We start from the raw sequence: 26,667 nt of genomic DNA on the forward strand, positions 1-26,667 counted from the left end.
TACAAATACAAAAATCAGCCAGGTGTGGTGGCACACGCCTGTAGTCCTGGCTACTGGGAGGCTGAAGCATGAGAGTTGCTTGAACTCATATGGCAGAGTTTGCAGTGAACAGAGATTGTGCCACTGTGCTCCAGCCTGGGTGACAGAGCAAAACTTGGTCTCAAAAAAAAAAAGAGAAATTTTATTTATTTATTAGAGACTGAGTCTGGCTCTGTTGCCCAGGCTGGAGTGCCCTGGCACAATCTTGGCTCACTGCAACCTCTGCCTCTGGGGTTCGAGTGATTCTGGTGTGTCAGCCTCCCGAGTAGCTGGGACTACAGGCGCACACCACCACTCCGGTCTAATTTTTGTATTTTGAGTAGTGATGGGGTTTCACCATGTTGCCCAGGCTGGTCTCGAATTCCTGAGCTCAAGTGATCCTCCCGCCTTCCTCCTGCCTCCACCTCCCAACGTGATGGGATTAGGGATGTGAGCCACCTCACTAGGCCAAAAGTTTTAAATTTCAATAAGATTCAATTTATCAACCTTTTCCTTTTATAGATTGGGCTTTTGGTATTGTCTAAAAATCCTTTGCCTAGCTGTAGGTCCTGAGGATTTTTTTTTTAAGTTTTTTTTCCCCATTAGTGGTTTATTTTACATTGACATCTATGATTTGAGTTAATTTTGTATAAGACGTGAGTTTTAGGTTGAGGTTAATTTTTTGGGTCTATATTTGTCCAGTTGCTCCAGCATCATTTGTTGAAAAGCCTCCTGATTCCATTTTTGTACCTTTCCCCATTCATTTCCCCTTAAGAGCAGTGAGAATTTTTTTTTTCCCTGAAAACGTTTATCAGTGATGATGTCATGGCTTGTGCAAAATCTGTACTGGCATCTCACAACATAAGATTTGGCTCTGACTGGGAACGGTGGCTCAAGCCTGTAATCCCAGCACTTTGTGAGGCCAAAGCAGACATATCAAGGGGTCAGGAGATCGAGACCATCCTGGCTAACACTGTGAAACCCCGTCTCTACTAAAAATATAAAAATTAGCCAGGCGCGATGGTGCAGGCCTGTAGTCCCAGCTACTCGCGAGGCTGAGGCAGGAGAATCGCTTGAACCAGGGAGGCAGAGGTTGTAGTGAGTGGAGATTCTGCCATTGCACACCAGGCGTGGTGACAGAGCCAGATAATGTCTAAACAATTGAATAAGTAAGCAAGTAAGAAATCAACGGCCAGCCATGGCAGCTCACGCCTGTAATCCCAGCACTTTGGGAGGCCAAGGTGGGTGGATCACCAGGTCAAAAGTTCGAGACCAGCCTGGCCAACATGGTGAAACCCCATCTCTACTAAAAATACAGAATTAGCCGGGCATGGTGGCAGGCCCCTGTAGTCACAGCTACTCGGGAGGCTGAGGCAGGAGAATCGCTTGAAACCGGAAGGCGGAGGTTGCAGTGAGCGGAGACCGCACCAGTGCACTCCAGCCTAAGCGATAGAGCAAGACTCTGTCTCAGGAAAAAAGATTTGGCTCTATTCTAACCATGTTTTCTACCACTCGATGCCCACCGTAATGCCTGGCTCTCAGAGAATCACTGGGCTTGCCCCCTCACTTCAGGCAGGTCTATTTTATTATCACTTCCTCAGAGATTTCTCTGGCCTTCTCTTCACAGCACTTACATAATATGATCTATTACATATTAATTTGCTTATTTGTTTCGTTTTCCTATACTCCCATCCCTCCAAGAAGCTACAAGAGAGCATACTGTTGTATCCCCAGGGCCTAGAATACTGCGTGCACATAGTAGGTACTCAATAAACAATATATTGCTTGACAGGCTAGAAGAGGTGAATAAACACAAAGCGGGAGCAAAAAGTCCACTTCTAGGTCAGGCGCTTTTTGGACTTCATGCAACGTGTGAGCGCCACCTCTCGGGAAACCGATTTGCTCGCGAACGAAGGAAGTGAGTCAGAGAACCCGGGGGTGGAGGGAAGAAAGCACGCAGCCAACCGGAAGGGCCTGAAGAAGCTAGCGCCGGAAGTTAAACAGCAGAAAGTCGTTCCCTAGATTGACTGCCTACTCCCAAGAGGAAGCGTGGGCAAGCAGTGTTCGGCAAAATGGGCTCTCCGGCAGCGGATCTGCGCAGAAGCGTTCCCTGCGTACTAGTGCTGCTAACCACGTAGGGCCCGGGCGCATTTCGGGTGCTGGAGGCTGCAGCCGGTGTTCAAGCCCAGGCAGCTGGAGGGGTAAGAGGAGTTCGGGATCCTGAGAGGAAAGGGAAAGAAGTGGAGTCGCGGGAGAGGGGGAGGTGAGGCGGCTTAGTGAAGAAGAGAGTTCAGCTCTGAGAGGCGGCGAGGAGGATCTGATGCTAGGAAGGGCAGGGAGTGCCTATGGACAGGTGCAGACTGGTCGCCGCATGTCCCACGCCACGTGGACTCGCCATTGTCGGTGGCCGCCTTTCTTGTCAGGCCGCGACGACAGGGCTGTTCCTTATTTGTCTCTGTGGAGTGCAGTGCCGGGCATGGAGTTGGCGCTCAGTAAGTGCTTGCTGAATGACACGCGTGTGTGTGTCATTCATTTAGCAGGCACTGAGTGCTTACTATTGTGTCACTGGGATCGATGTGGAGGGACATTTTTAGGGGCTATTTCTGGTGCTTTAGCCCTATTTTCTTTTTTTAATTTTTTTTTTTTTTTTTCTGAGACGGAGTTTCGCTCGTTACCCAGGCTGGAGTGCAATGGCGCGATCTCGGCTCACCGCAACCTCCGCCTCCTGGGTTCAAGCAATTCTCCTGCCTCAGCCTCCCGAGTAGCTGGGACTACAGGCGTGCGCCACCATGCCCAGCTATTTTTTGTATTTTTAGTAGAGACGGGGTTTCACCATGTTGACCGGGATGGTCTCGATCTCTTGACCTCGTGATCCACCCACCTCGGCCTCCCAAAGTGCTGGGATTATAGGCGTGAGCCACCACGCCCGGCCTAATTTTTTTTGTTTTAATTGCTGCCGTGACTCGCATTTAGTCCTATTTTCTCCTGGACAATCTATGCTTGCCTCGAGCCCCATCGGGAGATTCACCGCAGTCTTTGGGCTTTGTTTCTCTGCCTCTGTCTTTTTTTTTTTTTGGAAGTTGCAGGGCAATGCTCATTTAAGACATTTATTTTTTGCTGTTATTGACTGCTAGTCCATGTGGCTAGGTACCATAGACCTACACAAGAGTAAACCACCTTGGTGTGCAGGCCAGAGACCGGTGGGGAGGCAGACACACAAACAAGAGAATTGGACTACAGTGCTAAGATGCTGTAAGAAGAGGTTAACTAAAGGACAGGAAGGTGGGGCCAAGGGGTGGTGCTGCTGTCTACTTTAGGGATTGTCTTTCAAGTCGAGGGGCCTCCTGTCTCAAGCTGTGATACAGGGTAGGTCATGAGCCCAGTCTTCTGTAAAATGAAGAGCTGAAATAGGTGCTCTGTAGGCTTCCTTCAGTATGATGCCCTGTATCAGATATTACTGTCTTTAGTTCTCCCACACCCCACTGTTTATTGGCTACTCAAAATATTCCTTGTATAAGGTGTAGCATACATTACAAGAATGGATTAATGTATTAGGAATTCTGGGTTTTGGCCTTTGTTCTGATGCTCTGGTCCTGTTTCCTTGTTTGTAAAATGAAGGGGGTTGTAACGATATATTCTCTAAAACCCTTAATGCTATGGCTGTGGTATTAAGTCAAACTATTATTCACACTACCTTGTACCGGACATCACTTTCACATTAGTAAAACTTTTGTCAATGCAGTTTTTCCCAAGCTGGATTCTTGAGAAAGATAGTGCCTTGGCCGGGCGTGGTGGCTCACGCCTGTAATCCAAGCACTTTGGAGGCCAAGGCGGATCACCTGAGGTCGGGAGTTCAAGACCAGCCTGACCAACATGGTGAAACCCCGTCTTTAAAAAATAATAATAATAATAAAAAAAGATAGTGCCTTGTTTTTACATCCCGTATCTTAGTTCCACCACAGTGTTTGTTACACAGTAGATGCTTGAAAGAAGCTTATTGGCCGGGTGCTGTGGTTCATGCTTGTAATCCCAGCACTTTAGGAGGCCGAGGTGGGCAGATCACGAGGTCAAGAGATCAAGACCATCCTGGCCAACATGGTGACACCCTGTCTCTACTAAAAATACAAAAATTAGCTGGGCGCGGTAAGCACCTGTAGTCCCAGCTACTAGGGAGGTTGAGGCAGGAGAATTGCTTAAACCCAGGAAGCGGAGGTTGCAGGGACCTGAGGTCGTGCCATTGCACTCCAGCCTGGTGACAGAGTGAGACTCTGTCTCAAAAAAAAAAAAAAAAAAAGCTTATTAAATCAAATGGGGGCCAGCCTGAGGCTTGCACCTGTAATCCCAGCACTTTGGTAGGGTGAGGTAGATGGATCACTTGAGGACAGGAGGAGTTTGAAACCAACCTGGGCAACATGGTGAAACCCCATCTCTTGAGAAAAAACCAAAAGAAATAAAAAAAAAATAAATCAAATGGGATAGATATTACAGTCCTTGCTTTTACACCATTCCCCAGTTTGACATATTAGTTCATTGATGAGAGGACTAGGGAGGAATTGGGTTTTTACCAGAGGGAGACCTGGAGCTGACCCAACAGATTTAAAGCAGCTTTATGGGATAATCCGCTTGAGAAGGATGACAATGTAGGCAAGTGATTCCGTGCTGTTTCATTCCTCTACCTGCCTATCCCCAGGACCATGGCCAACTGCGAGCGTACCTTCATTGCGATCAAACCAGATGGGGTCCAGCGGGGTCTTGTGGGAGAGATTATCAAGCGTTTTGAGCAGAAGGGATTCCGCCTCGTTGGTCTGAAATTCATGCAAGTAAGTGGACTTCATTGTTCCCATTTTGATTCCTTTGTAATATAGGAGAACACTGTGATGAATCTGCTTCTCCTCACCTTTCTTACTTAAACTTCTCCATGGTAGAGTGAACACAAATGTCTTGAGACCTGGAAACTCCTCAGTGCCCTAGCGCTGGGCTACATCTTGGAACAAACCAAGTTATTTAGGATTTTCCGAAATAGTCTCTGTAATATGAGGTGCATTGCTAAGGGAAAAGCAGGGCAGAGTTCCACATATGACTGCACCTCTGTAATTTCTGATTCAGAGCTGAGCATGTTTTTCTTGGTCTTGAGCTTCCTGAGCAGGTAATTTTAGATTTTTTCCCCCTTTGAGACTTACCATCATCTTACCATCATCAATTACTAGACACTAGTAAATGCTTAGTGTCTAGCATGTATCAGGTATCATAGGAGCTTGTGGAGGAAAACTATGGTTTTGCTTTTGGAGAGGTTCTTCTGAAATAGGAGAAAGCAGATGCACCTGCAAGCTACTTACAAAGCAGTCTTTTGATAAATGTAAAGGATGGATTTACCAAGAACCCTTCTTCAAACAAATTCCAGAGATTAGAATTCAAATTCTTGGCTGAACGAGGTGCGGTGGCTCATGCCTATAATCCCAGAACTTTGGGAAGCCAGGGCGGCCTGATCACTTGAGGTCAGGAGTTGCAGACTAGCCTGGCTAACATGGCAAAACCCTGTCTCTACTTAAAATACAAAAATTAGCCAGGTGTCAGGGCGGGTGCCTGTAATCCCAGCTACTTGGGAGGCTGGCTGAGACATAATAATTGTTTGAACCCAGGAGGAGGAGGTTGCAATGAGCTGAGATTGTACCGCACTGCAGCCTGAGAACAGAGGGAGACCGTCTCCAAAAAAAAAAAGAATACCAATTCTCAAATCAGATAGGTGACAGTATGTTTTCCTCAAAGGGAATCAGTATTGGACCCTTCCAGTGCATTTTAAAATTTAGTTTGACTTGCAGTTTACTTCCTATGTGATGTTTTAGGAAAACTGCTTCAGGGCCAGCTCGGTGACTCAGGCCTGTAATCCCAGCAGTTTGGGAGCCTCTGTAAAAAACTGCTTTAATGTAAAAGAGGGTAGACTGATGTTCATGCTGAGAGGAGAATGTGGTGTCCAAGGTTAAGGAGCTGGCATCTAATGAAGGTTTTCTTGCTGCATCACCCCGTGGCATAATGGAAGGGCGAGAGAGCGCAAGAGTGAGAGAGAGAGCTAGAGAGAGAGCAAGATGGGGGCTGACCTTGATTTTATAACAAACCCACTCCTGAGATAAGACATTATTCATGAGGGTGAACCCCTCATGACCTAAATGCCTGCCAATAGGCCCCACCTCCCAACATTGTTGCATTGGGAATTAAATTTCCAACATGTGAACTTCGGGGGACACATTCAAAGCACAGCAGAAGGTAAAATGAAATGAATGTGTCGTTGATCAGGCATTTACCATCTGCTGGCACATGTGTTTTCTGATTTAGTCTTCATGCCAGCCTTGAGAAATCCTTATCCCTGTTCTCATGATTGTTAGTGATGAGCAGCCTAAGGCTTGGAGAGCTTCAGTGATGTGCCTGATAGCATACAGCCAGTGAAGCCACTGGGATTTTAACTTGAGGCTCTCTGACCTTTTGAGTGCAGACATTTTCTCCTTTACATTGAATTTCCTATCAAGGATATGTGGGTTTGGTGAAGAATGGATGGAAGGATAGCTGCCATGACTCAAAAGGGGCGTTTAAATCTGGTGTGGAGGTAGGAAGCAAGGGAGAACTTGAGCTTCCCAACCCCTGAGCCCTTAAAAAAGCCTGTAATCTGTTTTGCATACTAAAGATAATTAGTTAGGGCCTGTGTGGTGGCTCACACCTGTCATCCTAGCATTTTGGGAGGCCAAGGCGGGCAGATCATTTGAGGTCAGGAGTTCAAGACCAGCCTGGCCAACATGGTGAAACCCCATCTCTACTAAAAATGCAAAGTTTAGCCAGGTGTGGTGGCACATGCCTGTAGTCCCAGGTACCATGGAGTCTGAGGCAGGAGGATGGCTTGAACTCTGGAGGTGGAGATTGAAGTGAGCAGATATCAAGTCACTGCACTCCAGGCTGGGCAACAGAGCAAGACCCTGTCTCAAAAACAGATAATCAGTTATCAGTGTAGTGGTGCACACCTGTAGTCCTAGTTACTGAGAGTCTGAGATGAGAGGATTGCTTGAGCCTGGGAGTTTGAGGCCGCAGTGAGCTATGATCATGCCACTGCACTCCAGCCTGGGTGACAGAGAGACCCTGTCCCAAAACAGCAACAACAAAAAGGTAATTGGAACCAATTAATAGATTTAAAAGAGGACTCTGGTAAGGGAAAGTGACCTCAGTGTCGGTTAGGAGACTTCCACTGCAAAAGTCTTCCATTTGGATAAGAAAGGACAGGGCGAGGATTGGATCCCTACCATGGAATGATTATATGGCCATATAGTTTTACTTTGGCAAGTGATGATCAACTGGTGGCTGAATGATGGGGCTTCTCAGCAGCCAGTCTCCACACTTGTGTGTGTCTCTAATGTGTGCGATATGCATTATACAGTACAACACCACAAAGCTGGAAAAACCAAGGGACCCTGTTAGACTTTAACAAGCATGTATGGGCCGGACGCAGTGGCTTACGCCTGTAATCCCAGCACTTTGGGAGGCCGAGGCAGGTGGATCACGAGGTCAAGAGATCGAGACCATCCTGGTCAACATGGTGAAACCCCGTCTCTACTAAAAATACAAAAAATTAGCTGGGCATGGTGGCGCGTGCCTGTAATCCCAGCTACTCAGGAGGCTGAGGCAGGAGAATTGCCTGAACCCAGGAGGCGGAGGTTGCAGTGAACCGATATCGCGCCATTGCACTCCAGCCTGGGTAACAAGAGTGAAACTCCGTCTCAAAAAAAAAAAAAAAAAAAACAAGCACGTATGCAGTACAAGAGAGAACACAGCCAGGTTGAGTTGAAACTACAGATGATTTGTTCTCTAGCTAATGTGATTTGTTTCCGCATATTAGTCTTGGAGTATGAGAGGTTCTAATTCATTTTTCAGCAAAATTATTTATTGCTAGATGTCATGCACTTTTGTGTGATTTGTAGATACCTTTGGGAATCGCATGGTCATCACGCTGGGCTTTTATCCTCTGAATAAACGTGAAGTATCCCTGGGTAATGGCCTGGTTTAGTTTGCTGCTCATCAAATGCCAAGACTTTCTTCCTGGTGTCCTTCTAACATTTTATTTGGGGTTTGCTCTGGGAATGGAATTTATTGTATTGTTAATTTTCCCATCTAAAATGAGATGCTTGAGGGCCAGGCATGGTGGCTCACACCTGTAAGCCCAGTACTTTGGGAGGCCGAGGCTGGAGGATCACTTGAGTCCAAGAGTTTGAGACCGGCCTAGGCAACGTAGTGAGACTCTACCTCTACAAATAATTTTTTTAAATTAGCCAGGTAAGGCCAGGTGTGGTGGCTTATGCCTGTAATCCCAGCACTTTGGGAGACTGAGGCAGGCAGGTCACCTGAGGTCAGGAGTTTGAGACCAGCCTGGCCAACATGATGAAACCCCAGATCTACTGAAAATACAAAAATTGTCTAGGCATGGTGGTGGGTGCCTGTAATCCCAGCTACTCGGGAGGCTGAGGCAGGAGAATTTCTTGAACCTGGGAAGCGGAGGTTGCAGTGAGCAGAGATCGCTCCACTGCACTCCAGCCTGGGCAACAGAGGGAGACTCCGTCTCAAAAAAAAAAAAAAAGAAGATTAGCCAGGTCTGACGGTGTGTTCCTACCTACTCAGGAGTCTGAGGAGGATCACTTGAGCCCAGGAATTTGAGGTTTTTTTTTTTTTTTTTTTTTTAAACACAGAGTCTGTCTCTGTCACCCAGGGTGGAGTGCAGTGGCACAATCTCAGCTCACTGCAACCTCTGCCTCCCAGGTTCAAGTGATTCTGCTGCCTCAGTCTCCTGAGTAGCTGAGACTACAAGCACATGCCACCACATCTGGCTAATTTTTGTATTTTTAGTAGAGACAGGCTTTCACTATGTTGGCCAGGCTGGTCTTGAACTCCTGACCTTGTGATCCACCAGTCTGGGCCTCCCAAAGTACTGGGATTATAGGTGTGAGCCACAGCGCCTGGCCTTTTTTTTTTTTTTTTTTTTTTTTTTGAGACGGAGTTTCACTCTTGTTGCCCAGGCTGGAGTGTAATGGCATGATCTCGCTCACCACAACCTCTGCCTTCTGAGTTCCAGGGTTTCTCCTGCCTCAGCCTCCCAGGTAGCTGGGATTATAGGCATGCACCACCATACCTGGCTAATTTTGTATTTTAAGTAGAGATGGGCTTTCTCCATGTTGGTCAGGCTGGTCTCGAACTCCTGACCTCAGGTGATCTTCCCGCCTCGACTTCTCAAAGTGCTGGGATTATAGGTGTGAGCCAGCACTACGCCTGGCCTGGAGTTTGAGTTTTTTTTTAAATGAGAGAGCTGGATTTAATTTTAATGTTCTGTGGTTATATTCTTATCAGTCAAGGCCAATAGGGAGATAATTGGTATAAAATTGTAGAAGCGCTTTGAGTCCTGTCACTGCTCCCTTCCAGTGTGGAGAATGAATTGGGTTACAACAGAATCAGTGAGCCCAGCCGCTCATGTTTTACATAGCAGCCTGGGTGAGGGGGAATTAAATGGATTGCATGTTCTTAGATGGTTTGGGGGCCATTCTCATTCTCTCTCTTGTTGAATAGGCTTCTGAAGACCTTCTCAAGGAACACTACATCGACCTGAAGGACCGTCCATTCTTTGCCGGCCTGGTGAAATACATGCACTCAGGGCCGGTAGTTGCCATGGTGAGTGGCTGTGTGGGATACTCCAGGCATGCATTGCTTGTGATCTGTGCCAGGCTCTCTTCTACACACTGGGGATACAGTCATGAATGAGAACAAATAGGTATGTTTTCATATATCAGCTAACGGTTAGTGATATGCCCAGAAATGAAATAGGTTAGTTACAGGCCCAGAAATGAATAGGAGTAGCAAGTGATCATTTGACATTAGATGATCAAAGAATGCAATTTTTGTTTTTTTTTAAGACGGGGTTTCACCATGTTGGTCAAGCTGGTCTTGAACTCCCGACCTTAGGCGATTTGCCCGCCTTGGCCTCCAAAGTGCTTGGATTACAGGCGTGAGCTACCACGCCCGGCCAAGAATGCAATTTTTAAGCTGCAGTCTTAATGTCAAGAAGCAGCCAGCCATGTACAGAATTACAGTGAAGAACATTTCCAGCCAAGAAAACAGCATGTGCAAAGGGTCCAGGATGGGAATGAGCTTGGCGTTTTGAAGTACAGAAAGATAGTTGAAATGCCTGAAGCCTGATGGGTGGGAGGGAAGTTGGGGTTGGAGGAATTCAGAGGCATGGGCAGGGGACCCTCTCTCGGGGGAGTGTGTTGACCATGTACTTCCTGAGAGCTGCGAAGCTCCGGGACCCTTCACACTTGGGATTTTAAAGAGGCTGCTCTGGTTGCTGTATAGGGAATGCATTGTAGAAAGACTAGCCTGAGGGCAGGGAGACCAGGTTCCCGAGTGCTGGAATAAGTGGATACTCTAAACATTGGTTGAGTGAGTGAATGTCATCTTAAGGGGCCTTTGTATTTTTCCTTTTTTGAATTAATAGTTGCCAGATTTTCTGCTGAGATTGGTTTTCTTCCTTGACCATATCTTCTTCTGTCCTTGGAGGTCTGGGAGGGGCTGAATGTGGTGAAGACAGGCCGAGTCATGCTCGGGGAGACCAACCCTGCGGACTCCAAGCCTGGGACCATCCGTGGAGACTTCTGCATACAAGTCGGCAGGTGAGATGTTGGTGTTCTCGCCCCTTTTCCAAAATCTGCTTTAGTTTCCACAAGGATTTGGGTTTCTGAGGCTGGAGGTAGACATGATACCATATGCAGGTTGATTTTATTGGAGTTTATTGTTTTCTTCCCTCTTAAGTTGGTGTTTGGCTTTGGTTGTTAATATCACTGTAGTTGTACCTCTGTTACACAAAGTGTAGAACCTGGTACTGGCCAGAGTCTTTCCCGAAGGCTCTCACTGTTTGCACCAGTGTGGCCGGGAAGGCTGGATGTGGGGAGGGCATTTATCACCATTACATTAATGGCCGCTGTAGGCTTTTTCTTTTAACACAGTCTAATGTCCATGGAGTTTCAGCTTTTATGCTGCAGTGGCTGTAGATTTCTGGCAATGGGCGCATTTGAATCCTTCTGGTCTTGGTAACGTGACCGTCTCTTTCTCCACCCAGGAACATCATACACGGCAGCGATTCCGTGGAGAGTGCAGAGAAGGAGATCGGCTTGTGGTTTCACCCTGAGGAACTGGTCAATTACAAGAGCTGTGCTCAGAACTGGATCTATGAATGACCAGACGGCAGACCACAATGCTTTTCACATTCATTTCCCCTCCTTCCCACGGGCAGAGGACCAGGCTGTAGGAAATCTAGTTATTTACAGGAGCTTCTTCATAATTTGAAAGGAAACTCTTGGAGCTGTGAGTGCTCCCTGTACAGTGTTACCATCCCCTACCTCGGATTAAAATGCTTCCTCCTAACAGAGGATTCATGGAGTTGGCTACTTTGTTTTGCTTTGTTTTTTCTTTTTCATGTGCACGGAATAACCTGACCTAATAGAGAGTGTAAATACTATATAAATCATTTATATTGATTTCTCACGTACACACAGGCATTGCCTGCCCCTCTCCTTAACCCTTGCATCCTTTCCACTCTGGGCACTGAGCCAGCCAACAGGCATGTATGGAGCATCTGCAAGGTGGCCAAGACTGGACTAGGTGCAGAGGATTCATCAGAAGTAAAAGAAAGTATGAGGGCTGGGTGTGGTGGCTTGTGCTTGTGATCACAGCTACTTGGGAGGCTGAGGTGAGACCAGCCTGGGCAACATAGCAAGACCCTGTCTCATTAAAAAAAAAAAATTAGCCCAGGAATGACGGCTCATGCCTTTAATCCCAATGATTCAGGAAGCTGATGGGGAGAATCACTAGAGGCCAGAAGTTCAAGTCCAGTGTGGGCAACATAGCAAGACACTGTGTTTACAAGAAAATTAAACAGCTCTGGTGCTGTGCACCTTTAGTCCTAGCTGTTGGGGAGGCATAGGCAGGAGGATTGCCTGTGCCCAGGAGTTCAAGGCTGCAGTGAGCCATGATCGTGCTACTGTACTTCAGCCTGGGCGACAGAGTGAGAGCAGTCTCTGAAATAAAAATAAAAAGATATCCATCCTGTTCTTGAGAAGCTCTTGGGGATTCAGTGAATGGGGTAGTGTGAGAAATTGTAATTACTCCAAATATCAGAAAAGCTAGGTAGACAATAGGCCTGGGGCCCTGAGATGGCCTCAAATGAAGCTGGAGGTCTTGTAAGTAGCTTTGATTTGTTAGGATATTGATACGGTTGCTTTAACAGACACAAGATAGAAATATACTTCTCTTTCATTTGAAAGTTCAAGTGTGGGCCGAGTGTGGTGGCTCACGTCTGTAATCCCAGCATTTTGGGAGCCCCAGGGGAGTGGATCACCTGAGGTCAGTAGTTCAAGACCAGCCTGGCCAACCTAGTGAAACCCCGTCTCTACTAAAAATACAAAAATGAGCTGGGTAATCCCAGCTACTTGGGAGGCTGAGGCAGAAGAATTGCTTGAACCCGAGAGGTGGAGGTTGTAGTGAGTCGAGATCACGCCCTTACACTCCAGCCTGAGTAGCAAGAGTGAAACTCTGTCTTGAAAAAAAAAAATAATCAAGCGTGGTTGGGTGCGGTGGCTCATGCCTATAGTCCCAGCACTTTGGAAGGCCAAGGCAGGAGGATTGCTTGAGCCCAGGAGTTTGAGGTGGTTTTTTTTGTTTGTTTTTAAGACGGAGTCTTGCTCTGTCACCCAGGCTGGAGTGCAGTGGCACGATCTCAGCTCACTGCAACCTCTGCCTCCCAGGTTCAAGTGATTCTCCTGCTGTAGTCTCCTGAGTAGCTGAAACTACAGGGCCTTTGGGAGGCCCAGGCAGGCAGATCACTTGAGCTCAGCAGTTTGAGACCAGCCTGGGTGACAAAGTGAGACCTCATCTCTACCAAACATTAAAAAATTAGTTGGGTGCAGTGGTACATTCCTGTAGTCTCAGCTACTCAGGAGGCTGAGGTACGATTGCTTGAGGCTGGGAGGTTGGAGCAGTGACCTGTGATCCTGCCTCTGCACTCCAGTCTGGGTGACAGAGTGAGACCCTGTCTTCCAAAGAAAAGCTCAGGCTGGCGCGGTGGCTCACACCTATAATCCCAGCACTTTGGGAGGCCAAGGCGGGCGGATCACGAGGTCAGGAGATGGAGACCATCCTGGCCAACATGGTGAAACCCCATCTCAAAAAAAAAAAAAATCCCTAGCTGCTCAGTAGGGGTGGTGATGGTGATGGTGGTAAGGCTCTGATCCTTAAGGTGGTCTACACACACCTGGTTCCTTCTAATCAGTCCTACTTGGATTACCACCCCATGTCCCTACCTGCAAGTTGGGAAGAGAAGTGGAAGATGTATCCCTTTTAAGAGACAACTCTGGGCCAGGCGCGGTGGCTCACGCCTGTAATCCCAGCACTTTGGGAGGCCGAGGCGGGTGGATCACAAGGTCAAGAGATCGAGACCATCCTGGTCAACATGGTGAAACCCCGTCTCTACTAAAAATACAAAAAATTAGCTGGGCATGGTGGCGCGTGCCTGTAATTCCAGCTACTGAGGAGGCTGAGGCGGGAGAATTACCTGAACCCAGGAGGCGGAGGTTGCGGTGAGCCGAGATCGTGCCATTGCACTCCAGCCTGGGTAACAAGAGCGAAACTCCATCTCAAAAAAAAAAAAAAAAAAAAAAGAGACAACTCTGATTTACAGCCTTCACTTTCTCTCACATCCCATTGGAACTTAGTCATATGGCTGCATCTACCTGCAAGAGAAACTGGAAAATTTTTTTTTTTTTGAGACAGGATCTCGCTCTGTCACCTAGGATGGAGTGCCATGGTGTTATTACAGCAGTTCACTGCAGCCTTGCCCTCTTTGGGCCCAAGTGATCCTCCTACCTCAACCTCCTGAGTAGCTGGGACTACAGGCACGTGCCACCACACCCAGCTAATTTTTGTATTTTCTGTAGAGATAGGGTTTCATCGGCCAGGTACTGTGGCTCAGGCCTGTAATCCCAGCACTTTGGGAGGCTGAGGCGGTTGGATCACGAGGTCAGGAGTTCGAGATCATCCTGGCCAACATGGTGAAACCCTGTCTCTACTAAAAATACAAAAAGAAAAAAAAAAAAAAAGCCAGGCGCGGTGGCTCACGCCTGTAATCCAAGCACTTTGGGAGGCCGAGGCGGGTGGATCACAAGGTCAAGAGATCGAGCCCATCCTGGTCAACATGGTGAAACCCCATCTCTACTAAAAATACAAAAAATTAGCTGGGCATGGTGGTGTGTGCCTGTAATTCCAGCTACTGAGGAGGCTGAGGCGGGAGAATTACCTGAACCCAGGTTGCGGTGAGCCGAGATCGCACCATTGCACTCCAGCCTGGGTAACAAGAGCGAAACTCCATCTCAAAAAAAAAAAAAAATGAGAGAGAGAGAGGGTTTCATCATGTTGCCCAGGCTGGTCTCCAACTGCTGGGCTCAAGCGATTTGCCTGCCTGGGCCTCCCAAAGTGCTGGGATTATAGTGTGAGCCACTGTGCCCAGCCTGAGAGTTTTCTTATCTTTCTGTTCATCTGAGAGGTAGAGGCAATAGAAGGGAAGGGACTTCTCAGGATAGGGGAGAAAAGGGTAGCTGGGGTGGGCTGCCTTCTTTACGGACTGATGAGGGTGAGATAAATTTCTATTAATATTTTACATGGTGTGACCTGTTTGTTTTGGGGCATCAGATGAGCATACCAGGACTTGCATGTAGTGAAGCTGGAGGGTTACAGCCTCCCCAGTTAAGGACAGTCTTCCCAGGAAGGAAAGAAGAGATGAGAGCAGAGGCGTGGTCTTGGCTGTACCCTAAGTAGCCATCAGTGACCTAACCAAGGGGCAGATAGCCCTCCACTGGACAGAGAAAAGTCTATGAGATTTCCAGACCTGTTTCCACAGTTAACATTTGGTAGTGCAAATGAGAGTGTGCTTCAGATTGAAGCAAAAAAATACAGTGCCCCCAAACGAGGGCACGTGGCAGTCATTGTCAATGTCTGCTGGGCTGATACTCTGTAACTAGAAGTTTGGAAAGCAGATGAGGTATAACAGAGGCCAGGTTGCCATCCATCTGGCCAGTGACAAGTGATCAGCGCAGTGCTAGGGGTACTCGGGTGATCTGTGGTCAGCTCAGAGTCTTGAGGGGAAGCAAATGGGTTTCCACCATCTCAGGGCAGCACCACCGCTGTGCTGCTGTCAGTGCTGCAGGTCCTGAGAGGAGGGGCTCGTGACCACCCCAGGGAAGCTGGGCGCCACCAAAGGGAGCTTGTTTGCCAGGCACATGGCAAGTAGGAATTGTCTACAAGTCGATGACAGCCCTGATCTCTGTGATAGGGTCTACACTCTCCTCTGGGTCCAGGGGCGAGGCTCAGGGTGAACTGGAAAACTTGACCACACTTTAGTGCGCGGTGGGCATGGTTCCCCATCTCAGGGTGGGAGTAGGGTGTCTGATTGGGGCTGGAAATGTAGGTGGGGAGGCGGCAGCCAGGGAGCAGGGCATCCTGCGAAAAGAGCAACTCGCTAAGGAGTCTGAACGCCATTTTTCCTGTAGGTTTGAGGGAGTCATCAAGGCAGAGCAGAGGCAGGACCAGATGGCTGTTTGAGGTGCTGAGCGAGGCTCCCGGCTGGCGGGGAGAGGTGAGATCGAGGCCCGTTTGGAGGCCGAGGCTTAACCAGGGCTCAAACAGAGGGGAGGGAAGGCTGGACTTCAGAGGTAGGGAGGATAAGGACTGTGGGTGCACCATGGGGAGGGAGAATCAATTCAAGGTTAACGCCGGTGCTCGGGCGGATGGTGAAAGCAGCAGATGGCCTTGACCGGGGAGGGAACTCGAGCACAGGAGCAGGGTTTGTGTGTGTGCTTGTGCGTGTGCGTGTGTGTAGGAGCTTTTGGGGTCACAGGAAGTACCGAGAGGTGAGGAGTGGGATTTGGGACGTGCGAATCACTTCTTGTCTCTGGATCCGTCTCGATCTCTGCCTGGCGAGGGCGTGCCCCGGCTGGGCGTGGGCACTGCGTTCTAGAGCCGCGTCCGACCGGGCGGGTGGGGCGTCCCCGCGGGTTGGGCGGCCCGGCCCTCTGGGGTGTGGTCGCTGCGCGCTCCGCCCCGCGCCACTCCTCCGCCGCCGGCTCCGGGTGTGGTGGTCGCTCCAGCTCTCTGCTCCGACACCGCAGCGCCGCCTCCCGGCCCCGCCAGCTTCCCGGTAAGGCTTGGGGACGCATCCCCTGGCGACTCCTCCGGCTTTCTAATCCGCTTGCTCGGCCGCGGGTGGGCCCGGTCTGTGGGTGGCCCCCGATTTCCCGCAGGTCCCGCCCGGGGGGAGCGGGAGATTTCCTTGCCGCGTGAGCCCCGCGGGCCTCCGGGCTCCGCAGAGGACGCCGGCCCTGCGCAGGGCGGAAGCGCCCGGGAAGCCACGTGTCCCCGCGGCCGCGCGCGGTGGGGGAGGCGGGCCCGGCGGCGCCCACGTGGCCTCCGCCGCCCCGACCGGACCAGCCCGGGCCCTGACCGCACCTCTCGCCCCGCAGGACCATGGCCAACCTCGAGCGCACCTTCATCGCCATCAAGCCGGACGGCGTGCAGCGCGGCCTGGTGGGCGAGATCATCAAGCGCTTCGAGCAGAAGGGGTTCCGCCTCGTGGCCATGAAGTTCCTCCGGGTAACTTGCCCCGGTCGCCCCTTCCCCAGCTGCAGCTGGCTCGTGGGTGTTTTTTCCTCCCGGCAGCGGTTTGTCCTCGTTGCCTTTCCGAGTCCATTTCGCGCCCACGAGAATCCTTTTGCCCTCTGCCCCCGCCCACGGCTGCTCGGGACCGGCGACCCTTTCCCGAGGCGGTGGGGACAGACGCCCTTGGGAAGGTGAAGCGCGGGTAGCGTGACTCGCACTCTGGATTTGGCTTCCTTCCCGCGGGCCGCCACCTGCCTACCCGCCGCAGGGGGCAGCAGGGAGCGGAGAAACCCCGGGCGCCAGACCCCCTGCGCTTGCCCACGCGGGTCCACCTAGGCACAGAATGGAGGTTTGGAATCTTTTGTGCTTTAATCTGAAACTCCGAGTTCCAGTGCCGTGCCCCTCTTTTAGCATAGGGTAGGAACTGTATTTTCCACATTAAATTTGGGGCACAGATCTGAATCCTTGCACTTGGGGGTAAGTATCTAAGTACTGAAATTCAACCAAGCTCGTCAGTGAAGAGAATGTTCTCAGTTATCATCTGAAATATTTAAAAGGGTGTTGTGAGTAGCCCAGGGGGGTTTAATATGGCCTCTGCCTGACATATGACTTGACATATGTACTTCAGTTGCAGCCAAAATTTAACTCCCTAAGTCTAGATCCTCAAACCACCTACTTCTTAGGATTACAAAATCCTCAGTGTCACTGACAGTATGAGAGTGTTTTTACGATTAGAACAGTCTTGGCCAGGCGCGGGGCTCACGCCTATACTCAGCAATTTGGGAGGCAGAGATGGGTGGAGCCCAGGAGTTGGAGATCAGCCTGAGCCACATAGCAAGCCCCTGTCTCTACAAAAAATTTAAAAAAAAAAGATTGGGCGTGGTTGAGTGCACCTGTAGTTCTAACTACCTGAGATGCTGAGGTGGGAAAATCACTTGAGCCCTGGAAGATGAGGCTGCAGTGAGCCATGATTGTGCCACTGCTTTCCAGCCTGGGTGATGAGAGTGAGACCCTGTCTCCTAAAACAAACTGAAACAACAAACCAAAAAAGAACAATCTTCCTGCTAAAATGGCATTAGTTTCATGGTTTGGATGGGATTTTTAAAATATTTCTATGTATTGGCCGGGCGCAGTGGCTCACGCCTGTAATCCCGGCACTTTGGGAGGCTGAGATGGGTGGATCATGAGGTCAGGAGATCGAGACCATCCTGGTTAACACGGTGAAACCCTGTCTCTACTAAAAATACAAAAAATTAGCTGGACCTGGTGGTGCATGCCTGTAGTCCCAGCTATTCGGGAGGCTGAGGCAGGAGAATGGCTTGAACCCGGGAGGCGGAGGTTGCAGTGAGCCAAGATCGCGCCATTGCACTCCAGCCTGGGTAACAAGAGCGAAACTCCATCTCAAAAAAATAAATAAATAAAATAATAATTTTTAAAATATATATCTATCTCCATAAACTTATGTGGGCTAGAATATAAAACCGGACTTTTAGAGACCCTGCTATACTAGTGGGAGGTTCAGAGGTTGGGATGGAGTCTTTCCAGCTGAATTCCTAACTGACACCTCCTCTCGAATGCCAGGCCTCTGAGGAACACCTGAAGCAGCATTACATTGACCTGAAAGACCGCCCATTCTTCCCTGGGCTGGTGAAGTATATGAACTCAGGGCCAGTCGTGGCCATGGTGAGTGCTTGTGGGGAATATGGAAAATGAGCACAAAGTGCTCAGCTTTTTCTGACATCTCCCTCAGCGAATCTAAATTATTTTATGAATGGAGACTGCTGAAGTTACTTAACTGAGCAACTAGGAGCGTGGGAGGAGAAAGCAAAATCAGACCTTAGAAATGGGAAGGAAGTTAGCTGGGCATGGGTGCACGCCTGTAAGCCCAGCTGCTCGGGAAGCTGCAGCAGGAGAATTGCTTGGACCCAGGAGGCGAGGTTGCGGTGAGCCGAGATCCGCCACTGACCTCCAGCCTGGGTGATAGAGCGATACTCTGTCTCAACAAAAAGAAAAAAAAAAAAAAGAAAAAAAAAAATGGAAGGACGTTTTCAGGTAGCTTTCTCCTGGGTTATATAGAATCTCATTGCCTATAAGAGTGCTGCATTTCTGGGCCAGGCGCGGTGGCTCACGCCTGTAATCCTGGCACTTTGGGAGGCCACGGCGGGTGGATCACCTGAGGCCAGGAGTTCGACCAGCCTGGCCAACATGGTGAGACTCCGTTTCTACTAAAAAAATACAAAAATTAGCTGGGTGTGGTGGCATGTGCCTGTAGTCGTGGCATGTGCCTGTAGTCCCAGCTACTCGGGAGGCTGAGGCAGGAGAATTGCTTGAACCTGGGAGGCAGAGGTTGCAGTGAGTCAAGATTGCACCACTGCACTCCAGCTTGATGCCTGCTGACAGACTGTCTCAAAAAAAAAAATTGTTAAATTTCTTCTGTTTGACAGGTGTTTTAGACTTTAATGTTTCCTAGATTAAAAAACTTTTTTCTGTTTTCTTACATTTTCCATGAAAAATTCAAATGTAAGTATATAATACAAGAAGCAGAAGTTTGGAATCCTATACTAGATGCAGTTTCTTCTGGATGGTGCTGATGTCCAACTGGGAGTGCAGAGAATAGGAGAGTGAAATAGGGAGGCACTGAAATTGTTGAGAAAGTACACCTATTTCCTGTTCACCAAGTGTGGCTTTTTCTTCCTTCTGGTGTCCCTGGAATACTTTGTGTAGAATGTTAGTCTTCATTTTCCCTGTTCTAGCAGTCTCCTGGGATGCCCTTCCCACCGATCTAGTCCAGTCTGGCCACTTTTGCCTTTCTTCACCAGTTCTTCTGTGTTTATGGATGCATAAGGATTCTTCAACATTGTTTATCCGTCTCAGCTAAACTGGGAAGTCCCCAAGTTGGGTGGACTTTTCTTTGAATCCTAGTAATACATTTGGAATGGAATTTTTATTTAGGCCTCTACTCTGTGCTGGGGTCAGCTGATAATGTCACTGATTGGTCTCATTGACATGTCTTGTCAGGTAGGAGTAAATGTTAGCCCCTAGCTGTCCTGAGTGGCAGATCTGATGTAAATTCATTTCACACTGTCCAGGTCTGGGAGGGACTGAATGTGGTGAAGACAGGTCGAGTGATGCTTGGGGAGACCAATCCAGCAGATTCTAAGCCAGGCACCATTCGTGGGGACTTCTGCATTCAGGTTGGCAGGTAAGTCCCGGGACAGGAGGGTGGATGACTTTTATGCAACACCATTTATTTTTTTTTATTTCTTTTTTTTTTTTTATTTTTTTTTTTTGAGACGGAGTTTCGCTCTTGTTACCCAGGCTGGAGTGCAATGGCGCGATCTCAGCTCACCGCAACCTCCGCCTCCTGGGTTCAGGCAATTCTCCTGCCTCAGCCTCCTGAGTAGCTGGGATTACAGGCACGGGCCACCATGCCCAGCTAATTTTTTGTATTTTTAGTAGAGACGAGGTTTCACCGTGTTAACCAGGATGGTCTCGATCTCTTGACCTCGTGATCCACCTGCCTCGGCCTCCCAAAGTGCTGGGATTACAGGCTTGAGCCACCGCGCCCGGCCGCAACACCATTTAAAGCAGACATTGGGCGCATCCTACTTTCAGAAGAATGTGAACTTATAATTATTATTTTTTTCTTGAGATGGAGTCCCCCTCTGTTGCCTAGGCTGGAGTGCAGTGGTGCCATCTCAGCTCACTGCAACCTCCACCTCCCGGGTTCAAGCCTCCTGTCTCAACCTCCCAAGTAGCTGAGATTACAGGTGCATGCCACCATGCCTGGCTAATTTTTGTATTTTTGGTAGAGACGGGGTTTCACCACGTTGGCCAGACTAGTCTCCAACTCCTGACCTCAAGTGATTCCCCCGCCTCGGCCTCGGAAGGTGGTGGGATTACAGACATGAGCCACTGCACCTGGCCTGAACTTTTAAATTACGTGGTGATTATCATTGTATAAAAGCTTTCAGGCCAAGGGATCATGCCTGTAATCCGAGCACTTTGGGAGGCTGAGGTGGGTGGATCACCTGAGGTCAGGAGTTTGAGACCAGGCTGGCCAACATGGTGAAACCCTGTCTCTACTAAAAATAAAAAATTAGCTGGGCGTGGTGGTTCATGCCTGTCATCCTAGCTACTCAGGAGGCTGAGACAGAATTGCTGGAACCCGGATGGGGAGGCTACAGTGAGCTGAGATCACGCCACTGCACTCTAGCCTGGGCAACAAGAGCTAAACTCCATCTCAGTGGGGCCGGGCGTGGTGGCTCACGCCTGTAATCACAGCATTATAGGAGGCTGAGGTGGGCAGATCATGAGGTCAGGAGTTTGAGACCAGCCTGGTTAACATGGTGAAACCCCATCTCTACTAAAAATACAAAAAATTAGCCAGGTATGGTGGCGTGTGCCTGTAGTCCCAGCTACTCAGGAGGCTGAGGCAGGAGAATTGCTTGAACCCAGGAGGCGGAGGTTGCAGTGAGCTGAGATTTTACCACTGCACCCCAGCCTGGGCGACAGAGCGAGACTCCATCTCAAAAGAAAAGCTTTCATAGATCGCTTACTCCCTAGGTTAATTTTAAGCAAGATACTACAAGGGAGCTCTATGTGGTGGTTCCTGTATAGCACAGCAGACAATGCTAGGTGTAGAGAAGGGAAGATTTCTAGCCATGAGTACTTTATCCCTGGGTGTGTGGCTTAACCTTTTGGTTCCCTCGCCTGTACACAATCTATTCAAAACCTTTACAAAGTTGTGAGGTTCAAGTGGAATAAAGGGATTGTTATTAATAAGCAGTGTTATGTCATGGCTGGGCTTTGCAAATCAGAGTTGTAAGAAGATGCAGCGGAACTGGCCTGTGACAATGAATACATCATACCTAGTTGGGATGTTGATCTGGAGTGCGTTTGAATATTACCGTATTTTCCAAAATTTGAGGAGGAATGTTTTATGTTATCAGCAATCTTGGGGTACAAGCACTGTTTCTTTTCTTTTTTTTTTTTTTTTGAGACGGAGTTTTGCTCGTTACCCAGGCTGGAGTGCAATGGCACGATCTTGGCTCACCGCAACCTCCGTCTCCTGGGTTCAAGCAATTCTCCTGCCTCAGCCTCCCGAGTAGCTGGGAATACAGGCGTGTGCCACCATGCCCAGCTAATTTTTGTATTTTCAGTAGAGAAGGGGTTTCACCATGTTGACCAGGATGATCTCGATCTCTTGACGGCGTGAGCCACCGTGCCTGGCTTTTTTTTTTAAGATGAGGTTTCACTATGTTGATTAGGCTGGTCTTGAACTCCTGACCTCAGGTGATCCGCCCGCCTTGGCCTCCAAAGTGCTCGGATTATAGGCGTGAACCACCACGCCCAGCCGACAAGCACTGTTTTGATGGTGGGGGTTGGACTTGGAAGCATAATACAGTTAAAACAAGGAATGTTTGGAACCAAGCACCTTTACAGTTTCCTTGTATCTGCTTTTAAAAGGAAACACTTTGGGGGTATAAATGGGTCTGCTGCTTCAAGTGGCAATTTAGCTGAAAAAGTCTGGAGTGGCTGTCCGTTGCTATACCCATGAAACAGACTTCTGCACTTTAAAACATGGTGACAAAAAAAAAATGAACAAAACATGTGACTAATTGTTTTCTTTCTTAGGAACATCATTCATGGCAGTGACTCAGTAAAAAGTGCTGAAAAAGAAATCAGCCTATGGTTTAAGCCTGAAGAACTGGTTGACTACAAGTCTTGTGCTCATGACTGGGTCTATGAATAAGAGGTGGACACAGCAACAGTCTCCTTCAGCCCGGCTTGGTGTGTCCTTGGACACAGCTCTTCATTCCACTGACTTAGAAGCAACAGGATTGATCATTCTTTTGTAGAGCATATTTGCCAGTAAAGCCTTTGGAAACTGGACACTCTTTCCTTGTGCTTATTTGATACTGAGTTGAAAGAAGTGACTTGGTTCCCTGGCTATATAGTAGCATTATCTGCATCTAAATCCTGCTTATTGTCAAAGAATAATTGATCCTTCTAAGAACCTGGGTATACCTCAAGACACTCTATGAGGGAAAATGGTAGGGCTAAAGAGGAAAAGCATGGCCCTGGCTGTGTATCTAAGGAAACGAATAAGGAAATCAAACTAAGCATCCCAACTACTTTAGCTAATGCATAAATGTATATTCCTGTATGAAAGATTTTTATGGCTGGGCGTGGTGGGTCACGCCTGTAATCCCAGCACTTTGGGAGGTCAAGGCGGGTGGACCACCTGAGGTCAGGAGTTTGAGACCAGCCTGGAGCCTGGCCAACATGGTGAAACCTTTCTCTACTAAAAATACAAATAATTAGCCAGGCATGGTGGCAGGCACCTGTAATCCCAGCTACTCGGGAGGCTGAGGCAGGAGAATGGCTTGAACCCGGGAGGTGGAGGTTGCAGTGAGCTGAGATTGTGCCATTGCACTCCAGCCTGGTCAACGAGAGTAAGACTCCATCTCAAAAAAAAAGTAAAAGCTAAATGTCACTCCTATATATGACAATCCTACGCTTTTTATTTATACTGCTACAGTAGCTATAAGACAATGACATTGTGATTTAAGTACATATTTGGTCTCTGCCTCTGGTTCCTGGCACATAACTCCTAAAACCCTTGTAATCTCAAATTTTAGGTTCCTTATATGCTAATGAGATGACTGGTGGCTATGGGAGCTCCTGGATAGCCTCCCTACAACCTCCAAGAAGAGGAGAGGGGCTAAGGTTGAATTGTTCACCAATGGCCAATTATGTAATCAGTCACGCCTATGTAATGAAGCCTCCATAAAACCCCTAAAGAATAGGGTGTGAGGAGCTTCCAGATTGCTGAGGTGCTTGGCGGGTGGTACACTCTAGGGCGTGGAAGCTCCATGCCATTTTCCACATACTCTGCCCCATGCATTTGGCCCATCTATATCCTCTCTTTTAGAGATGGAGGTCTCGCTATGTTGTCCAGGCTAGCCTTTAACTCCTGAGCTCAAACAATCCTCCCAACTCAGCCTCCTGAGTAGCTGGGACCACAGATGCACACCAGCTATATCCTTTATTAAACCAATAAATATAAGTAGTTGTTCCCTGAGTTCTATGACCCTTTCTAGCAAATTAACTGAATCTAAGGAAGGGGCATGGGAATCCTTAATTTACAGCCAATTCGTCAGAAGAACAAAGTTGTAACCAGGGCCGGGCGTGGTGGCGCGTGCCTCTAGTCCCGGCTACTGGAGGCTGAGGTGGGAGGATTGCTTGAGCCTACGACTGGGCTATAGTGCGCTATGCCGATCGGGTGTCCGCACTAAGTTCGGCATCAATATGGTGACCTCCCGGGAGTGGGAGACCACCAGGTTGCCTAAGGAGGGGTCAACCAGCCCAGGTTGGAAACGGAGCAGGTCAAAACTCACGTGCTGATCAGTAGTGGGATCATGCCTGTGAATAGCCACTGCACTCCAGCCTGGGCAACACAGCGAGACCCTGTCTCTAAAAAAAAAAAAAAGTTGTAACCTGGGGCTTGCAATTGGCATCTGAAATAGGGGCAGTCTTGCAGGCTGGAGTCCTTAACCTGTGTGATCTGAATCCAGGTAGACAGCATCAGAGTTGAAGGAGAGGACACCCAGCTGGTAACTGCAGAGAAATGCTTGGTGTGAAGGGAAATGCCCCCTTACATCAGCTGTCAGAAGCATTGAGGCCAGTGACAGAGTAGGGAGAAAACTATTTTCCTTCGGAATGATGTAATACTTTTAATGTTTTAGTACAAAAAAAAGTGTCTAGATTCTAGTTTCAACAATTGGTAAGTTTAACATTTTAAAAATCATTCCTCAATTTCAAATGTAATTCATCTATGTTTATATATGTTAAATTCTCATTAGAGGTAAGCGGAAGTTTGATATTCCTGAGCACCTGCATCTCACTGTGCTCCCTGGTGACACTGATGCAGGCTGGTGGAGGAACCTGGGTTAGGAGCAGCAGCAAAGCATGGGCTTACTCTGCCAGGGCTGTTCAAAGAACTTTACAGACACGCATTCATTGCACCTTCATGACTCTGGGGAGGCAGGCACCAGTTTACAACGGAGGAAACTGAGCCACGTTACATAACTAGCCAGTGGAGGAAGAGCCAGTTTCCAGCCAGAGAGCTGGCTTCAGACTCCATGCCCATGGCCACTATGCTTTACTGCCGCCATTTTTTTTTTTTAAATAGAGACAGGGTTTCACCACGTTGGCCAGGCTAGTCACGAACTCCTGGCCTCAAGTGATCCACCTGCCTTGGCCTCCCAAAGCGCTGGGATTACAGGCGTTAGCCACCGCACCCGGCCCACCATTTTTTTTTTAACTGCCTTTAAATAGTTTCCCGAGTGAGTGAGGAAGTGTGAGTTTGGAGGGTAAGTGATCTCAATCTGTAGTGGTAAAAGCTGAGTAAGGTTTTGGATGTTATGACTCAATTTGTTAGAATTGAATGAGAAATACTGGTTCACAACTGTAATCCAGCGCCTTGGGAGGCCGAGGAAGTGAGACAGGCGGATTACCTGAGGTCAGGAGTTTGAGACCAGCCTGACCAACATGGTGAAACCCCATTACTACTAAAAATACAAAATTAGCCGGGTGTGGTGGCATATGCCTGTAATCCCAGCCACTTGGGAAGTTGAGGCAGGAGAATCGCTTGAACCCGGGGGTTGGGGGTTGCAGTTAGCTGAGATTGCACCACTGAACTCCAGCCTGGGTGACAGAGCGAGACTCCATCTCAAAGAAAAAAAAAAAAGGAAAAAAGAAAGAAAAATATATTTATCAAAGCTCACGGGATAGTAAATGAGCACCAACCTGGGAATTCCAGCTTACTAAGGCAACTGTTCAAATCACGTATGGTAGAAAGCAGGGCAGAAATTAGAAATTAGGCTTTTTTGTTGGAATGCATATTTTTCATATATATATATATTTCTATATTTTATATATATAGATGGAGTCTTACACTGTCACCCAGGCTAGAGTGCAGTGGTGTGATCTCGGCTCACTGGAACCTTTGCCTCCTGGGTTCAAGCGATTCTCCTGCCTCAGCCTCCTGAGTGGCGCTGGAATTAATTACAGGAACCCGCCACCACAGCCACCTAATTTTTGTATTTTTAGTAGAGACTGGGTTTCACCATGTTGGTCAGGATGATCTCGATCTTCTGACCTCATGATCCACACGCCTCAGCCTCCCAAAGTGCTATTACAGGTGTGAGCCACTGCGCCCAGCCCCATTTTATATTTTTAATATATTTTTTATTTCTTTGAGACCGAGTTTTGCTCTTGCTGTCCAGGCTGGAGTGCAATGTTGCGATTTCAGCTCACCGCAACCTCCACCTTCCGGGTTCAATCGATTCTCCTGCCTCAGCCTCCTAAGTAGCTGGGATTACAGGCAGGTGCCACCATGCCCGGCTAATTTGGTATTTTTAGTAGAGATGGGGTTTCTCTATGTTGGTCAGGCTGCTGTTGAACTCCTGACCTCAGGTGAATCACCTGCCTCAGCCTTCCAAAGTGCTGGGATTACATGTGTGAGCCACTATGCCTCGCCAAATGCGTTACATTTTTCTAAAGCGTGAAATTAATCCCTGAAGAGACCCAGTCCATCTCATTACTATCTTAAATATCCTTTTCCAATTCATAAATATCTCTACCAACTGCATCTGCAGTAAAAGTTGAATAATTTTCCAAAGAGTCAGCTGTGGGTAAAGGAAGGCTTTTTTGCATCCCCTTTTAATGTTAAGGGCAAGAGCTAGCTGGGACACTTTTATTTACATCCGATTAATTTTGCCGCTGAGGTTAATGGAGTTAAAAAATAAAAAGTCTACTAAGCATGCCAACCCCAAAACACAACGTTCTAGCTAAGGTGATTTAACTTCCCCATACAGGTCTGTATTCACCTTGGCTCCTGCTGTGGTTTTTGCCCTTTCC

At 48.3% G+C, this 26,667-nt stretch overlaps 2 protein-coding genes across 2 annotated transcripts; both read left to right on the top strand.

Moving 5' to 3' along the window:
* The first annotated feature begins 2,006 nt into the window (after window positions 1-2,006).
* Window positions 2,007-11,480, top strand: LOC105724750 (nucleoside diphosphate kinase A). The gene is made up of 5 exons (XM_012463582.3): window positions 2,007-2,219; window positions 4,709-4,838; window positions 9,610-9,711; window positions 10,597-10,709; window positions 11,156-11,480. The coding sequence occupies exons 2-5, from the start codon at window positions 4,713-4,715 to the stop codon at window positions 11,271-11,273; spliced, it is 459 nt and encodes a 152-aa protein (XP_012319005.1). The 5' UTR covers window positions 2,007-2,219; window positions 4,709-4,712; the 3' UTR covers window positions 11,274-11,480.
* A 4,716-nt stretch (window positions 11,481-16,196) lies between these two features.
* On the top strand, window positions 16,197-22,635 carry LOC105724749 (nucleoside diphosphate kinase B). The gene is made up of 5 exons (XM_012463580.2): window positions 16,197-16,282; window positions 16,605-16,734; window positions 18,322-18,423; window positions 19,830-19,942; window positions 22,378-22,635. The coding sequence occupies exons 2-5, from the start codon at window positions 16,609-16,611 to the stop codon at window positions 22,493-22,495; spliced, it is 459 nt and encodes a 152-aa protein (XP_012319003.1). The 5' UTR covers window positions 16,197-16,282; window positions 16,605-16,608; the 3' UTR covers window positions 22,496-22,635.
* Window positions 22,636-26,667: the final 4,032 nt, after the last annotated feature.

The sequence above is a fragment of the Aotus nancymaae genome, unplaced genomic scaffold (assembly GCF_030222135.1).
Source record: "Aotus nancymaae isolate 86718 unplaced genomic scaffold, 86718_ANA_hifiasm-v0.15.2.pri h1tg000072l, whole genome shotgun sequence".
NCBI lineage: Eukaryota > Metazoa > Chordata > Mammalia > Primates > Aotidae > Aotus > Aotus nancymaae.

Coding starts and splice junctions, on each gene's coding strand:
- LOC105724750 (XM_012463582.3), top strand. CDS start 4,713: ATGGCCAACTGCGAGCGTACCTTCATTGCGATCAAACCAGATGGGGTC. Junction 4,839..9,609: donor TTGGTCTGAAATTCATGCAA/GTAAGTGGACTT, acceptor CTTGTTGAATAG/GCTTCTGAAGACCTTCTCAA. Junction 9,712..10,596: donor CAGGGCCGGTAGTTGCCATG/GTGAGTGGCTGT, acceptor CTGTCCTTGGAG/GTCTGGGAGGGGCTGAATGT.
- LOC105724749 (XM_012463580.2), top strand. CDS start 16,609: ATGGCCAACCTCGAGCGCACCTTCATCGCCATCAAGCCGGACGGCGTG. Junction 18,424..19,829: donor CAGGGCCAGTCGTGGCCATG/GTGAGTGCTTGT, acceptor CACACTGTCCAG/GTCTGGGAGGGACTGAATGT. Junction 19,943..22,377: donor TTCTGCATTCAGGTTGGCAG/GTAAGTCCCGGG, acceptor TTTCTTTCTTAG/GAACATCATTCATGGCAGTG.